Source organism: Heterodontus francisci, chromosome 6 (genome assembly GCF_036365525.1).
Source record: "Heterodontus francisci isolate sHetFra1 chromosome 6, sHetFra1.hap1, whole genome shotgun sequence".
In the NCBI taxonomy this organism is placed as follows: domain Eukaryota; kingdom Metazoa; phylum Chordata; class Chondrichthyes; order Heterodontiformes; family Heterodontidae; genus Heterodontus; species Heterodontus francisci.
This window is the reverse complement of record NC_090376.1, coordinates 41,541,337-41,557,354: the sequence shown is the minus strand read 5'-3', so window position 1 is coordinate 41,557,354 and position 16,018 is coordinate 41,541,337. Positions and strand designations below refer to the sequence as shown.

Below are 16,018 nucleotides of genomic sequence, written 5' to 3'. Positions count from 1 at the left end.
CAGCACTTTCTGTTTTTACTTCAGATTTCTAGCATCCGCAGTATATTGCTTTTAGCAAAAGATTTTTCCTAAGGATGCAAACACATTCCCATCAAATCTGTATTGCTTTGATCGTGAATACAATGGTAATTGGAAGGAGTAGGTTCAACATAATGCCATTTATGATAAAATGAATATAGACCAATTATAATGGTCAAAACCAATGAGCAGCATTTACTGCAGAAACAAACACTATGGTTATCACGATGCAATGAGCAGCAGCTAATATGGACCAAAGCCAGGAGTTCATTTTAGCCACATTTGACCCAAGTAGAGCATGGCTACCCGACCCGAACCCGACGGGATCCGACGACATGTGTCGGGTTCAGGTTCGGGTCGGGTCGGGTTGGGTTGGGTCGAGTCGCTCTTCCGGGTCCGGCACTCGGGCTCAGGTCAGGTCAGACACGCTCTGTCATCATCTCTGATATGTGGCTCCAATCTTAATGTACTTTTTAAACAACCTTTCAAGTCCAGTTACAGTTTTTGGTGCTTATCTGCACAAGCTTAAAAAGTGAAAAATGGAAGATAGGTTAACTGAACGTTCCGGTGGTCGGGTTGGGTCAGGTCGGGTGCAGGAAAAAATGAAAGGACTTGGGCCGGGTCGGGCTCAGGTCAGATGTAGTCCTGTCAGGCTCGGATCGGGTTCATTTGCAGACCCAAGCAGGCCTTTAGTCCCAAGTACTAATTGCAGTGCTCAATAAATGCCATTGTTCTAAAACAACATTCAAGGCAGGCAATTTATTTGAATAACTAGCAGATGAATGCAGATCAGGTAGGTAAGTATTGGAATAGCAGGACATATATGTTGTGCAATATTATTATGATCCTATAATTAGTGGTACAGAGGAGTGGTTCCTCACTTATGAAACACTGGACAGAATATCCCAGGATATTGAAATACTTTGGGGTGGTCGCGTGGTGGGTGGCCAGGACTGAGAACATTGAGGTAGGTGGGAGTTAGCAAGCCCAGGGCAATATTACCCAATCTGCCTTTTGCTGATTGTTAAGCTCAAGTCATAGCATAAAACCATTTTTTAAACACAAAATGCATTATTATTGTATTTGCTGGCATATATATGGTAAATAGTATGTAAATCTGATTTTATGCGCTAAACCAGCTTCAGCCAGGTATCCAGACTGTTGGATCAGCATCCTGCAGTGGGGAGAGGGTTTGGAGGTTGCCTGAACATTGTGAACAGGCATAGAATAGCTCAAGGGATGCTTCACAACCCAAAGACTAGTTGCAAAGGGAGGGGAGAGAGAGTCCTGGAGGACATGGCTGGGAATGCATTGGATGCAGTTAAATATCTGGGAGTGGGTCAAACTTCCTCTGTCTTTCTCTGTCACACTCTATCTGGCTCTGTGTGCATTTCTCACACTCTATTTGACACTCGTCATGTCTATCCCTTACCACTTCTCTCATGCATACCCTCTCACCTTTCTCTTCACTGCTCCTTTCCTTCACCTCTTTTGTTCTCCATCTTAATTTCTCTCTTATTTTTGCTTCTATCGCTATTCTCCTCTATTTCTCTTTTGCTTCCGTCCTTCATCCTTTCACCAACCCTTTCTCTCTCTATTGTCTCCCCTTTGGTGTTTCAAATGGTGGGAGGGACTGATCACACCAGTACATCATGGAGCAACATGAGGAAGAAATTTACTGATACAGTATCTGGGCAGTTTTGGGAGAAATCCTCAATGGAGAGATTTTCCAACATTGGATGCTCTTAGCATGAAATGGCATATCTATCACAATGCCTCCCATTGATATCTGGGCCCTTGTCTCAAGATGGACCTCAGTTGATTCTATGGAAGTCTATATGATAACATTATGAGGTAAGGAGGACTGGAGAAATCTCACCAGTATGTACATAACACCAACCAAGGCAATAGCATTCTGAGACAACTCAGCCCCATGATATTGCAAAATATTTTGAAATGTACCTGCACCTTGTAGATATGGCTGAGCAAACAGCAGAGTGTCCACATGTAGCTAGTGTCTGACACATTTGGCTAATATCTCCCTATTCTAACCTTGGTCAGACCACACTTGGAGTACTATGTACAGTTCTGGTTGCCATATTATAGAAAGGAATACAGAGGTGCTGGAGAGGATGCAAAAAGATTTACAAGGATGATACCAGAACTGTGAGGTTATACCTACAGGAAAGGATGAACAGGCTGGATCTACTATCTTTTGAAAAGAGAAGTCTTAGGGTAAACTGATAGATGTCTTTAAAATTATGAAAGGTTTTAATAGAGTAGACGCCGAGAAAATATTTCTACTTGTGGAGAGGAGCAAAACTAGAGGCCATCAATATGAGATAGACACCACAAAATCAAATCAGGAATTTAGAACAAACCTCTTTACCCAGAAAATGATGTGAACGTGAAACTTGCTACCACAGGGAATGGTTGAGGTGGATAGTATAGATGCATTTAAGAGAGGTTAGATCAGCACATGAGGGAGAAGCGAATAGAGGGTTATTCTGATAGAGTTAGATGAGGAAGGATGGGAGGTGGCTTGAGTGGAGCATAACAACAGCATGGACTGGTTGGTCAATATCATGGAGCCTAGTTGTCTCAGAATGCCATCGCCTTGGTTGGTGTTATGTACATACTGGTGAGATTCCTCCAGTCCTCCTCACCTCACAACGTTATCATACAGACTTCCATAGAGTCAACTGAGGTCCATATTGAGACAAGTGCCTGATATCAATGGGAGGCATTGTGATGGATGTGCCATTTCATGCTAGGAGTATCCAATGGTGGAGAATATCTTGACTGAGGATTTCTCCCAAAACTGCTCAGATACTGTATCAGTAAATTTCTGCCTCACACTGCCCCATGATGCACTGGTGTGTAGCTCTGATCAGTCCCTCCCACCTTCTGAAACACCAAAGAATGACATGTTTCTGTGCTGTATATTCCATGTAATTCTACTGTGTTCCACAGTACTTTGGTATTTGAAGTGAAGGCATAGTACTTGCGGACTGGAGTCTATTGGATTGAACATTAAAAAGCCAAAGATCGTGGATAATGAATACTTTCATATATTTGGAAAGTTATATATTTGGAGTGATTATGATACAATATGTAACAGTAATAGTTTAAACTTTAATCGCTGAACCACTGGAAAGAACCTATTTTATTGATCTTCTGTGAATGATTTCATTAAATTATTTCAATATACAAATATTTAGCTTTAAGGTATGCATTTAGTGCTAGATTTTTCTTGTCTTGAATATGAATGGGTGAAAAATTAAGTTCTTCCTGGTGTGAGAAATAAAATTCACCAGATCTAAATGTTTAAAGTATCTAATAGTTACAGTTAGCAGTTTATGAGTCAATGCCATGGATGAGGTGAATATGGGAGAACTGATAGCCATGAGAAATCTAGTCCCCGATGTGGACAATTAGCCATCCAAACAACCACCATGCTCCCTCAGCACAGATACTGAAGCATTAGCTTAGTTAATGTGCACAAATCCTGTAGAGGCACTTGAACCCACAACTTTTATGAATCACAGATAAGAGTTATACCATGAAACAAGGTAAGGAAATTGCAGGTGCATTAGTCATAATTTCCCAAGCTCTTCAGATTCACAAATTGCAGTTTTAGATTGAAAAATTTCACTCCATTATTTAAGAAGGGAGGGAGGCAGAAATCAGGAAACTACAGACCTGTCAGCTTAACATCAGTTATAGAGAAGTTAGTAAAATCTATCATCAGAGATAGAGTGATTGAGGACTTGGACAAATATGAGCTGATTAAAGAAAGACAACATGAACATGTGACATGTAGGCCATGAGGAGGTCACTAACAATAGCATGATGGATAGGGTGAATGCCTATGGATGTTGTCTATATGGACTTTCAAAAGGCATTTGATGCGGTGCTGCACAAGAGATTAGTAGCAAAAATGAAAGAAGATGGAATTGAAGGTAAACGTGTGACATGGGTTCATAATTGGTTGGGAGGTGGGAGACAGTATAAGGATAAAGGGAACACTCACATTGGTGGAATCTGACAAGTAGTATTCCCCAGGGATATTTACTAGGGCTCAACTTCTCACTATTATTATATCTATAAATGACTGTATAAAGGAATAGTATATCAAAGTTTGCGGATGACATGAAGGTAGGAGGTACAGTAAGTTGTGTAGAAGGAAGCAGGAAGTTCCAAAGAGACATAGACTGACTAAGTGAGCAGCCTAAACTATGGCGGCTAGAGTTCAATGTGGGGTAGAGTGAGGTCATCCACTTATGAAAGACAAATTGGAATATTTTCTTAATGGTGAGACACGAAGGGCTATGGAGGAACGTGGGGATTTGGGTCCATATGCACAAATCACTAAAATCTAGTTCACAGGTATAAAAGTACTCAAAGAGGCTAATGGCTTTATCTCAAGCGGATTGGAATAAAAAAGTGAGGAAGTTGTACAGGGCCTTGGACAAATGCCATCTGCAGGACTGTGTTCAGTTTTGGGCACCAAACCTTGGGCCTTGAAGGGGTTCAGAGCACATTCATCAATATTATACCAGGGTTTAAAGGATTAAGTTATGCGAACAGGTAGCATAAACTTGGTTTGCAGAAAGTTGTACCCCAGCATAAGCCAACACCTTCTGGAGAGGAGAGGAGAAAAACTGGGTGGGGTGGGGAACAAGTTTATAACAGTATACACAGAGCTATTAAGCTTTAAAAGTGTTAGAAATCAAGGAGAGAGATAGATTTCAAATACTTTTAAATATGTCAAGGAATGTTTTGTTTTTAAAAGCGAAAAATGCCAAAATGGGTGCCATTTTTAAACAATCGTAGTATCTAATTGTTTCTTAAGGATTCAAATGTTTTTGTCTCCATTACTCAATCCGATTTTAACTCACTCAAAATCATTCACTTAAAATCGGGCTCAAAATTTATTTCATAATTTGGTCATTCTTTGTGTGAAGAAGAACTTCTTGATATCTATCCTAAAAATGCCATTTGCAAGGTAAATGATGTTTTTTTCTGACTGCAAGTGATAACGATTTATTTAGTCAACTATGTCACAAAAACATCTAAATGGCCTGACAAGATCTTGAATGCACTTGACATTTATCGGAAGGTCAATTACTCATGTTTTATAGGACTTTGCTGCAGATTAAGCATGAAAACTAGTTTCTGAGTAGTCATATGGCTCATAGAATGAAATAATATAGGAGTTTCCAAATCTTTCGAATCATGCAATGTCATTTGCTTTTGTGTTACCTATTGCTTATCATTTTGCCAACTATTTTTACATTACCAATTACAAACATTCCTTTCCTGATCGTATGGGCGCGGAGTTGGCAACAAATTAAATAGGCAACATTTAGTATAATTATCTATTAAAATGCAAGGGCCTCAAACTGAAGCTTTGCATGGGCTGATTAAAAGCAAATGCCAACCCTGCTTGGGGTATCTTTAAAGAGGTCATAGCAAAATGAATGATTCTCACAGTAAATACATGAGAATTTATTCCCCTGTGCAAGGGATTCCCATGCAAATACAATGCCATTCTGAGACTGGAGAGTACTAAAGCTTTAAATCTACTGTTTGAAGTGCATGAAGTTCTTTTATTAGCTCTTTGTTTATTCTACGCCAGGCAACCACACTATATCCCTTGGCAACTGAAGCACAACCTCTTCCGCCTGCAAATGAAAAGCTCAAAAAGATTCAGTTATTCACAGTAACCTAAAGGAGAGGGCAATAATCACAAAGCCACCAGTACCTCAGTACGATGGATCTGTGTCTAACATCGTATGTTAAGAAAGTGCCTGATCCCATTACTGCCCAGGTAAACTCACAATCAGCATGATTATACTTACTGCTTGTTTATGAAAGAGCAACTCTAATTGGTTTTGTGAATGTGATTTTCCCCCTCTCTTACCCGATACTTCATCTGAATGCTGGCATTCAAACACCCCAGCATAGCAGACGTCCGCAAGACTGTCGAAAAGTAAAGGATGATCAAAGAGAAGGGAGGAAGAACAAAGAGCTAGCCATTTCTCAGAAGGTAAACAAGGTACCTACAGAGGTTAAAAAATGTAAAAAGTGTATAAAAAGAAGAGCAGACCTCAGACCAAGTGCGACTAATCTTTGCCCAGGTGAGTGACAACGATAAATAAATAAATAAAAGTCAATCATCATTGCAATCCTGTTAAGCAAAGATAATCTGAAAGTGAATGGTGTTTCACAGATAGCAGCCATGAAATGTGATGATGCTGCCTTGCTTTTATAGGGATCAAAGAGGCACTGAAGTGTCCATCATGGTGGGTGACGAGTGCATACACATTCTGAGATGGAAGTCAGCTGCATGCCATATTAAAAGATACATCCAGGGCCAACAATTGAAACAGGCATTAGGCCCTTTGCATATGCACATAGGGGACCCAATGCTTGTTTGATACCCCTTTGCAAACTTGGCTGCCCTGAGAACAACCAACACTGACTAGGCCAGCTGCATTTAGGAGAAGCAGGTCTACATGTAGCCAAATTACCAGTCCTTAAAGGGACTGCTGCAACCGCCACCAAAAGATAAGTTTGTGAAGAAAACATACCACTTGCGCACCACCCCGCACTCACCACTCTCATGCCTTCTGACTGCCTGCCTCCATCTCCTGATCACTGCTTCCTTCTCTCCCAATCAGCACATTACACTCTCTTCTGACAAATAACACCTCTTCTGATCACTCTCCCTGTCTCTCCCAATTACTATCTCCCTCGATCGCTATGTCCCTCTTTCTCCTGATAGCTATCACCCTCTCTCTCCTGATCGCAATCTCCCTCTCTTTCCCGATCCCTATCTCCCTCCTTCTCTCCCGATCGTTATCTCCTCTCTCTCGATCGCTATCTCCTTCGCTCTAATGATCACCATCTCCCTGTCTCTTCCACTCGCTAGCTTCCTCTCCTGATCGCTAACTCCCTCTCTCTCCTGATCACTATCACCTTCTTTCCCCCAATCGCTATCACCTTCTTCCTCCCGATCAATATCTCTTTCCCGCTTGCTATCTCCCTCCTTCTCTCTCCTGATCACTATCTCCCTTCCTCTCCTGATCGCTATCTCCTTCCCTCTCTCTCAATTGCTAGCTCCTTCTCAGTCCCGATCACTATCTCCTTCCTTCTCTCTAGATCACTATCTCCCTTCCACTCCCGATCGCTATCTCCCTCTCTCTTCCGATCGCAATATCCCTCTCCCGATTGCTAACTCATTCTCTCTCCCAATCTCTATCTCCTTCTCTCTCCCAATCGCTATCTCCTTCCTCTTCTAATCGCTATCTCCCTCTCTCTCCCGATTGCTATCTCCCTCTCTCTCCAAATTGCCGCCTCTTTCTCCCGATCGCTCTCTCCCTTCTTCTCTCCCAATCTCTATCTCCTTCTCTCTCCCGATTGCTATTTCCCTTCCTCTCCCGATCGCGATCTACCTTCCTCTCCTGATCGCCACCCTCTCTCTCCTGATCACTATGTCCACCTCTCTCTCCTGATCGCTATCTGCTTCTCTCTCCCGATTGCTATCTCCCTTCCTCTCCCGATCACTATCTCCCTTCCTCTCCTAATCGCTATCTCCTTCTCTCTCTCTCTCGATCGGTATCTCCTTCTCACTCCTGATTGCTACCTCCCTTCCTCTCCCGATTGCCATCTCCCTCTTCTCCCGATTGCTATCGCCCTCTCTCTCATTCGATCACTATCTCCTTCTCTCTCCTGATAACTATCTGCTTGTCTCTTCCAATTGCCAGCTCCCTCTCTCCCATGATCGCTATTACCTTCTTTCTCCCGTTCGCTATCTACTTTCTCCCGATCAATATCTCCCTCTCTTTCCCGATCGCTATCTCCCTCCTTCTCTCCCAATTGCTATCTCCTTCTCTCTCCCAATCGCTATCTCCCTTCCTCTCCTGATCACTATCTCCGTCTCACTCAATCGCTATCTCCTTCTCCCTCCTGATTGCTATCCCCCTTCCTCTCCTGATTGCTATCTCCCTCTCTCTCCCGATTGCTAGTTCATTCTCTCTGCCGATCGCTATCTCCCTTTCTTTCTCCCAATCGCTATCTCCCTTCCTCTTCTGATTGCTATCTCACTCTCTCCCCATCGCTATCTCCCTCTCTCTCCTGATCGCTAGCTTCTTCTCTCTCTCTCGATCGCTATCTCCTTCTCTCTCTCAATCATTATCTCCCTCTCTCCCCCGATCGCAATACCCCTCTCTCTCCTGATCGCTAACTCCCTCTCCCTCCCTCGCAATCTCCTTCTCTCTCTCAATCGCAATCTCCTTCTCTCTCCCGATTGCTATCTCCTTATCTTTCCCGATCGCTATCTCCCACCTCTCCCGATTGCTATCTCCTTCTCTCTCGCTATCGCTATCTCCCTCTCTCTCCCGATTGCTATCTCCCTCTCTCTAGTGATCGCTATCTCCTTCTATTTCCCGATCGCTATCTCCCTTCCTTCTCTCCCAATCGCTATCTCCCCCTTTCTCTCTATGGCTATCACCTTCTTTCTCCCGCTCGCTATCTCCCTTCCTCTTCTGATTGCTATCTCCCTCTCTCTCCAGATCGCTAGCTGCTTCTCTCTCCCTTGATCACTATCTCCCTCTCTCTCCCGATCGCTATCTCCCTCTCTCTCCAAATTGCTGCCTCCTTCTTTCGCCCGATCGCTCTATCACTCCTGCTCTCCCAATCACTATCTCCTTCTCTCTCCTGATCGTTATCTCCCTTCTTCTCCCTCGATCGCTATCTCCTTCTCTCTCCTGATCGCTATCAACATTTTTCTCCCGATTGCTATCTCCTTCCTTCTCCCGATTAATTTCTCCCTCTCTTTCCCGTTCGCTATCTCCCTCCTTCTCTCTCCCGATTGCTATCTCCTTATCTCACCCAATGGCTTTCTCCCTTCCGCTCCCAACCACTATCTCCCTTCCTCTCCTGATCGCTATCTCCTTCTCTCTCGATTGCTATCTCCTTCTCTCTCTTTCGATCGCTATCTCCTTCTCTCTCCTGATTGCTATCTCCCTTCCTCTCCCGATTGCTACCTTCCCCCCTCCTGATCACTTGTTCCCTCTCTCCCCTGATCGCTATCACCTTCTTTCTCCAGATTCTATTTCCTTCTTACTCAATCGCTATCTCCTTCTCTCTCTCGATCGCATTCTCTTTCTCCTAATCACTATCTCCCACTCTCTCCTGATCGCTATCTTCTTCCCTCTCTATCGATCGCTATCTCCTTCTCACTCCTGATCGCTATCTCCCTTCCTCTCCCGATTGTTATCTCCCCCCCACTCCTGATTGCTATCATCCACTCTCTTGCGATCGCTATCTCCCTCTGTCTCCCAGTCGCTATCTCCCACTCTCTTCCGATCGCTATTTCCCTCCCTCTCTCTCGATCGCTATCTCCTTCTCACTCCTGATCGTTATCTCCCTTCCTCTCCTGATTGTTACCTCCCCCCCCTCCTGATTGCTATCATCCACTCTCTTGCGATCGCTATCTCCCTCTCTCTCCCAATCGCTATCTCCCTCTCTCTCCCGATCGCTATCTCCCTCCCTCTCTCACGATCGCTATCTCCTTCTCACTCCTGATCGCTAACTCCCTTCCTCTCCCGATTGCTATCTCCCTCTCTCTCCCAATCGCTATCTCCTTCTAGCTCCAAATTGCTGCCTCCTTCTCTCTCCCGATCGCTATCTCCCTTCCTCCCCTGATCGCCATCTCACTTTCTCTCCCCATCGCCATCTACCCCTCACTCTCAATCTCTATCTCCTTCTCTCTTCTGATTGCAATCTCCCTCCTTCTCTCCCAATCGCTATCTCCCTCTCTGTCCCGGTCACTATCTCCCTCTCTCTTGCGATTGCTATCTCCTTCTTTCTCCTGATCGCTTTCTCCCTTCCGCTCCCGATCACTATTTGCCTTCCTCTCCTGATCACTATCTCCTTCTCACTCCTGATCGCTATCTCCCTCCCTCTCCCAATTGCTATCTCCTTCTTACTCCCTTTGATATCTCCCTCTCTCTCCCGATCGCTATCTCCTTCTCTCTCCAGATCGCTATTTCCCTTCCTCTTCTGATCTCCATCTCCCTCTCTCTCCCGATCGCGATCTCTCTTTCTCTCCCGATTACTATCTCCCTCTCTCTCCCGATCGCCATCTCTCCCTCACTCTCGATCTCTATCTCTCTCTCTCCCGGTCGCTATCTCCCTTTCTCTCCCGACCGCCATCTCGCTCTCTCTCCTGATCACTATCTCCCTCTCTCCTTATCGCTATCTCCTTCCCTCTCTCTCGATCGCTATCTCCCTCTCTCTCCCGATCGCTGCCTTCTACTTTCTCTCTCCGGATTGCTAGCTCCTTCTCCCTACCAATTGCTATCTCCCTTCCTTCTCTCCTGACGCTATCACCCTCTCTCTCCCGATCGCTATCTTCCACTCTCTCCCGATCCCTTTCTCCCTCTCTCTCCCGATCGCCATCGCCCCCTCACTCTCGATCTCTATCTCCCTCTCTCTCCCGGTCGCTATCTCTCTTTCTCTCCCGACCGCCATCTCCCTCTCTCTCCTGATCACTATCTCCCTCTCTCCTTATCGTTATCTCCTTCCCTCTCTCTCGATCGCTATCTCCCTTCCTCTCCCGATCACTATCTCCCTCTCTCTCCCGATCGCTGCCTTCTTCTTTATCACTCCGGATTGCTATCTCCCTCCTTCTCTCCCGATCGCTGCCTTCTACTTTCTCTCTCCGGATCGCTAGCTCCTTCTCTCTACCAATTGCTATCTCCCTTCATTCTCTCCTGACTCTATCACCCTCTCTCTCCCGATCGCTATCTCCCTCTCTCCCAATCACCATCTCCCCCTCACTCTCGATCTCTAGCTCATTCTTCTCCCGATCACAATCTCCCTTCTTCGCTCTCAATCGCTATCTCCCTGTCTCTCCCATTCGCTATCTCCCTCTCTCCCGATCGTTATCTCCCTCTCTCTCCCGATCGCTATCTCCCTCTCACCCGATCGTTATCTCCTTCTCTCTCCCGATCGCATACTCCCTCCTTCTCTCCCAATCGCTATCTCCCTCTCTCTCTCGGTCACTATCTCCCTCTCTCTTGCGATTGCTATCTCCTTCTTTCTCCCGATCGCTATCTTCCTCTCTCTCCTGATCGCTATCTCCTCTCTCCCGATTTCTATCTCCTTCTTTCTCCCAATTTCTATCTCCTTCTTTCTCCCGATCACTATCTCCCTCTCTCTCCTGATCACTATCTCCTTCCCTCTCTCTCGATTGCTATCTCCTTCGCACTCCTGATCGCTATCTCCGTCCCTCTCCCGATTGCTATTGCCCACTCTCTCCAAAATGCTGCCCCCCCCCTCCCGATTGCTATCTCATTCTCTCTGCCGATCGCTATCTCCCTTCCTCCTCTCCCAATTGCTATCTCCTTCTCTCTTCCAATCGCTATCTCCCTTCCTCTCCCAATCACTATCTCCTTTCCTCTCTTGACCACTATCTCCTTCTCTCTCCTGATTGCTATCTCCCTTCCTTTCCCGATGGCTATCACCTCCCCACCCCCAATTGCTATCACCCTCTCTCTCCCGATTGCTAGTTCATTCTCTCTGCTGATCGCTATCTCCCTTCCTTCTCTCCTGACACTATCACCCTCTCTTTCCCGATCGCCATCTCCTTCTCTCTCCCGATCGCTATTTCCCTTCCTCTCCCGATTGCTATCTCCCTTCATCTTCTGAACGCTATCTCTCCCTCTCTCCTGATTGCTATCTCTGTCTCTCTCTCCCGATCGCTATATGCTTCTCTCTCCCGATTGCTATCTCCCTTCCTCTCCCGATCGCTAACCCTCTTCCTCTCCCGATCGCTATCTCCCACTCTCTCCTGATCACTATCTCCCTCTCTCTCCTGATTGCTATCTCCATCTCTCTCTCCCGATCGCGATATGCTTCTCTCTCCCAATTGCTGTCTCCCTTCCTCTCCTGATCACTTACTCTCTTCCTCTCCTGATCGCTATCTCCCGCTCTCTCCTGATTGCTATCTGTTTCTCTCTGCCAATTATCTCCCTTCCTCTCCCGATCGCTAGCTCCCTCTCTCTCCTGATTGCCATCACCCACTCTTGCTCGATCACTATCTCCCTGTCTCTCTATCGCTATCTCCCTTCTCTCTCCCGATTGTTATCTCCCTTCCTCTTCCGATTGCTATCTCCCTTCCTCTCCCAATCACTATCTCCCTCCCTGTCCCGATCACTATCTCCTTCTTGCTCCTGATCGCTCTCTCCCTCTCTTTATCGATCACCATCTCCTTCTTTCTGCCGATCACTTTCTCCTCTCTCTCGATCGCTATCTCCCTGTCTCTTCCGATCGCTATCTCCCTCCTTCTCTCCTGATCACTATCTCCTTCTCTCTCTCGATCGCTATTTCTCTTCCTCTCCCGATCGCTAACCTCCTTCCTCTCCCGATCGCTATCTCCCTCTCTCTCCCGATTGCTATGTCCTTCTTTCTCCCACTCTCAATCTCCCTTCCTCTCCTGATTGCTCCCTCCTGATCACTATCGCCCTATCTCTCCTGATCGCTATCTCCATCTCACAAAATCACAGAATCACAGAATAATAGTGCAGAAGAGGCCCTTCGGCCCATCGAGTCTGCACCGATGCATTAAAGACACCTGACCTGTCTACCTAATCCCATTTGCCAGCACTTGGCCCATAGCCTTGAATGTTATGACATGCCAAGTGCTCATCTAGGTACTTTTTAAAGGATGTGAGGCAAGCCGCCTCTACCACCCTCCCAGGCAGTGCATTCCAGACGTCATCACCCTCTGGGTAAAAAAGTTCTTCCTCAAATCCCCCTTAAACCTCCTGCCCCTCACCTTAAACTTGTGTCCCCTAGTAACTGACCCTTCAGCTAAGGGGAACAGCTGCTCCCTATCCACCCTGTCCATGCCCCTCATAATCTTGTACACCTCGATCAGGTCACCCTTCAGTCTTCTCTGCTCCAGCGAAAACAACCCTAGCCTATCCAACCTCTCTTCATAGCTTAAATGTTCCATCCCAGGCACCATCCTGGTGAATCGCCTCTGCACCCCCTCCAGTGCAATCACATCCTTCCTATAATGTGGCGACCAGAATTGCACACAGTACTCCAGATGTGGCCTTACCAAAGTTCTATACAACTCCAACATTACCTCACTGCTTTTGTATTCTATGCCTCGATTGATAAAGGCAAGTGTCCCATATGCCTTTTTCACCACCCTATTAACCGGCCCTTCAGCCTTCAGAGATCTATGGACAAATAAGCCAAGGTCCCTTTGTTCCTCGGAACTTCCCAGTGTCAGGCCATTCATTGAATACTTCCATGTCACATTACTCCTTCCAAAGTGTATCACCTCACACTTTTCAGCGTTAAATTCCATTTGCCACTTTTCTACCCATTTGACCATCCCGTCTATATCTTCCTGTAACCCAAGACACTCAACCTCACTGTTAACCACTCAGCCAATCTTTGTGTCATCCGCGAACTTACTGATCCTACCCCCCACATAGTCATCAATGTCATTTATATAAATGACAAACAATAGGTGACCCAGCACAGATCCCTGTGGTACGCCACTGGACACTGGCTTCCAGTCACTAAAACAGCCGTCTGTCATCACTCTCTGTCTCCTACAGCTAAGCCAATTTTGAATCCACCTTATCAAGTTACCCTGTATCCCATGTGCATTTGCTTTCTTGATAAGTCTCCCATGTGGGACCTTGTCAAAGGCTTTGCTGGAATCCATGTAAACTACATCAACTGCACTACCCTCATCTACACACCTGGTCACATGCTCAAAAAATTCAATCAAATTTGTTAGGCATGACCTCCCTCTGACGAAGCCATGCTGACCATTCGTAATTTTGCCTCTCCAAGTGGAATAGATTCTCTCCTTCAGAATTTTCTCCAATAGTTTCCCTACCACTGACGTGAGACTCACTAGTCTGTAGTTCCCTGGCTTATCTCTACAACCTTTCTTAAATAGTGGGACCACATTAGCTGTTCTCCAGTCCTCTGGCACCACCCCCGTGGCCAGAGAGGAATTAAAAATTAGGGTCAGAGCCCCTGCAATCTCCACCCTCGCCTCCCACAGCATTCGGGGACACAAATCGTTCGGACCTGGAGATTTGTCTACTTTTAAGCCTGCCAAAACCTCCAATACCTTGTCACTCCCTATGACAATTTGCTCAAGAACCTCACAGTCTCTCTCTCTGAGTTCCATATCTACATCCTCATTCTCTTGGGTGAAGACAGATGTGAAGTATTCATTCAACACCCTACCAATGTCCTCTGGCTCCACCCACAGAAATCCCCCTTGATCCCTAATGGGTCCTACTCTTTCCCTGGTTATCCTCTTCCCATTGATATACTTATAGAATATCTTGGGATTTTCCCTACTTTTACCAGCCAGAGCTTTCTCATATCCCCTCTTTACTCTCCTAAATGCTTTCTGAAGCTCCATCCTACACTATCTGTACTCCACTAATGCTTCTGTTGATTTGCTCTCCTTGTATTTGCTAAAAGCCTCTCTTTTCCTTCTCATCGTACCCTGAATGTTTCTGGTCATCCATGGTTCTCTGGGCTTGTTGCTCCTACCTGTTACCCTAGAGGGAACATGTTGGGCCTGTACCCTCCTCATTTCCTTTTTGAATGCTTCCCACTGCTCTTCTGTAGATTTCCCGACAAGTAACTCTTTCCAGTCTACCTTGGCCAGATCCTGCCTTATTTTACTAAAATTTGCTCTCCCCCAATCTAAAACCTTCTTTTGCAACTTGTCTATTTCTTTCTCCATAACAAGCTTAAATTGTACCATGTTGTGGTCGCTCTCACCAAAATGCCCCCCACCAACACATCAACCGCCTGTCCGGCTTCATTCCCCAGAATTAGGTCCAGCACTGCACCTTCCCTAGTTGGATCCTCTACATATTGAGCTAAAAGGTTCTCCTGTAAACATTTTTAGAACTCCACTCCATCTAAGCCCTTAACACGATGACTATCTCAATTAATGTTGGGAAAGTTGAAATCACCGAATATAATTACCCTATTATTATTTTTACACACCTCTGCGAATTGTGCACAAATTTGCTCCTCAATTCCCTGCTGACTATCTAGAGGTCTATAATAAACACCCAGCAATGTGGCTGTCCCTTTTTTATTCCTGAACCCTACCCATAAAGCTTCATTTGATGCCCCCTCCAAGATATCATCTCTCCTTACTGCAGTAACTGACTCCTTAACTAATATTGCAATGTCCCCTCCTCTTTTACCCCCTCCTCTGTCTCGCCTGAAGATTCTATATCCCGGGATATTGAGCTGCCAATCCTGCCCCTCCCTCAACCATGTCTCCATGATGGCTACTATATCACAATTCCACGTGTCAATCCTTGCCCTTAACTCATAGTTTAGTTTAGTTTAGTGATACAGCACTGAAACAGGCTCTTCGGCCCACCGGGTCTGTGCCGACCATCAACCACCCACTTATACTAATTCTACACTAATTCCATATCCCTACCACATCCCCACCTGTCCCTATATTTCCCTACCACCTACCTATACTGGGGGCAATTTATAATGGCCAATTAACCTATCAACCTGCAAGTCTTTGGCATGTGGGAGGAAACCGGAGCACCCGGAGGAAACCCACGCAGACACAGGGAGAACTTGCAAACTCCACACAGGCAGTACCCAGAATTGAACCCGGGTCGCTGGAGCTGTGAGGCTGCAGTGCTAACCACTGCACCACTGTGCCGCCCATTCATCCGTTTTACTTGTAATACTCCTGGCATTAAAGTAGAGGCCATCCATCCTGGTCTTACTCCCTTGAAACCTACTTCCGCTGTATTCCCTCTGACTTGTTTGCTTTCCTGTATTTAGCTGTGTCCCTATTCTGCTAGGAGTCTGCATCCCCTCCCCCTGCCAAATTAGTTTAAACCCGTCCCAACAGCACTAGCAAACCCGCCAGCAAGGATGTTAGTCCTCTTCTGGT

At 45.8% G+C, this 16,018-nt stretch overlaps 1 protein-coding gene across 6 annotated transcripts in view; it reads left to right on the top strand.

Moving 5' to 3' along the window:
• Window positions 1-5,752: 5,752 nt before the first annotated feature.
• LOC137370947 (testis-expressed protein 26-like) overlaps window positions 5,753-16,018 on the top strand; it is a 30,831-nt gene continuing 20,565 nt past the window's right edge. For 5 of the 6 annotated variants that reach the window (XR_010975148.1, XR_010975146.1, XR_010975147.1 and 2 more), the window contains exons 1-2: window positions 5,753-5,851; window positions 5,984-6,161. Coding sequence is in view for 3 of the 6 variants with exons in the window: in XM_068032828.1 (XP_067888929.1) it covers window positions 5,795-5,851; window positions 5,984-6,161 (235 nt within the window). In the remaining 3 variants the exon portion in view is untranslated. The remainder of the gene's footprint in view (window positions 5,852-5,983; window positions 6,162-16,018) is intronic. The other variant, XM_068032829.1, reaches the window with a different exon arrangement.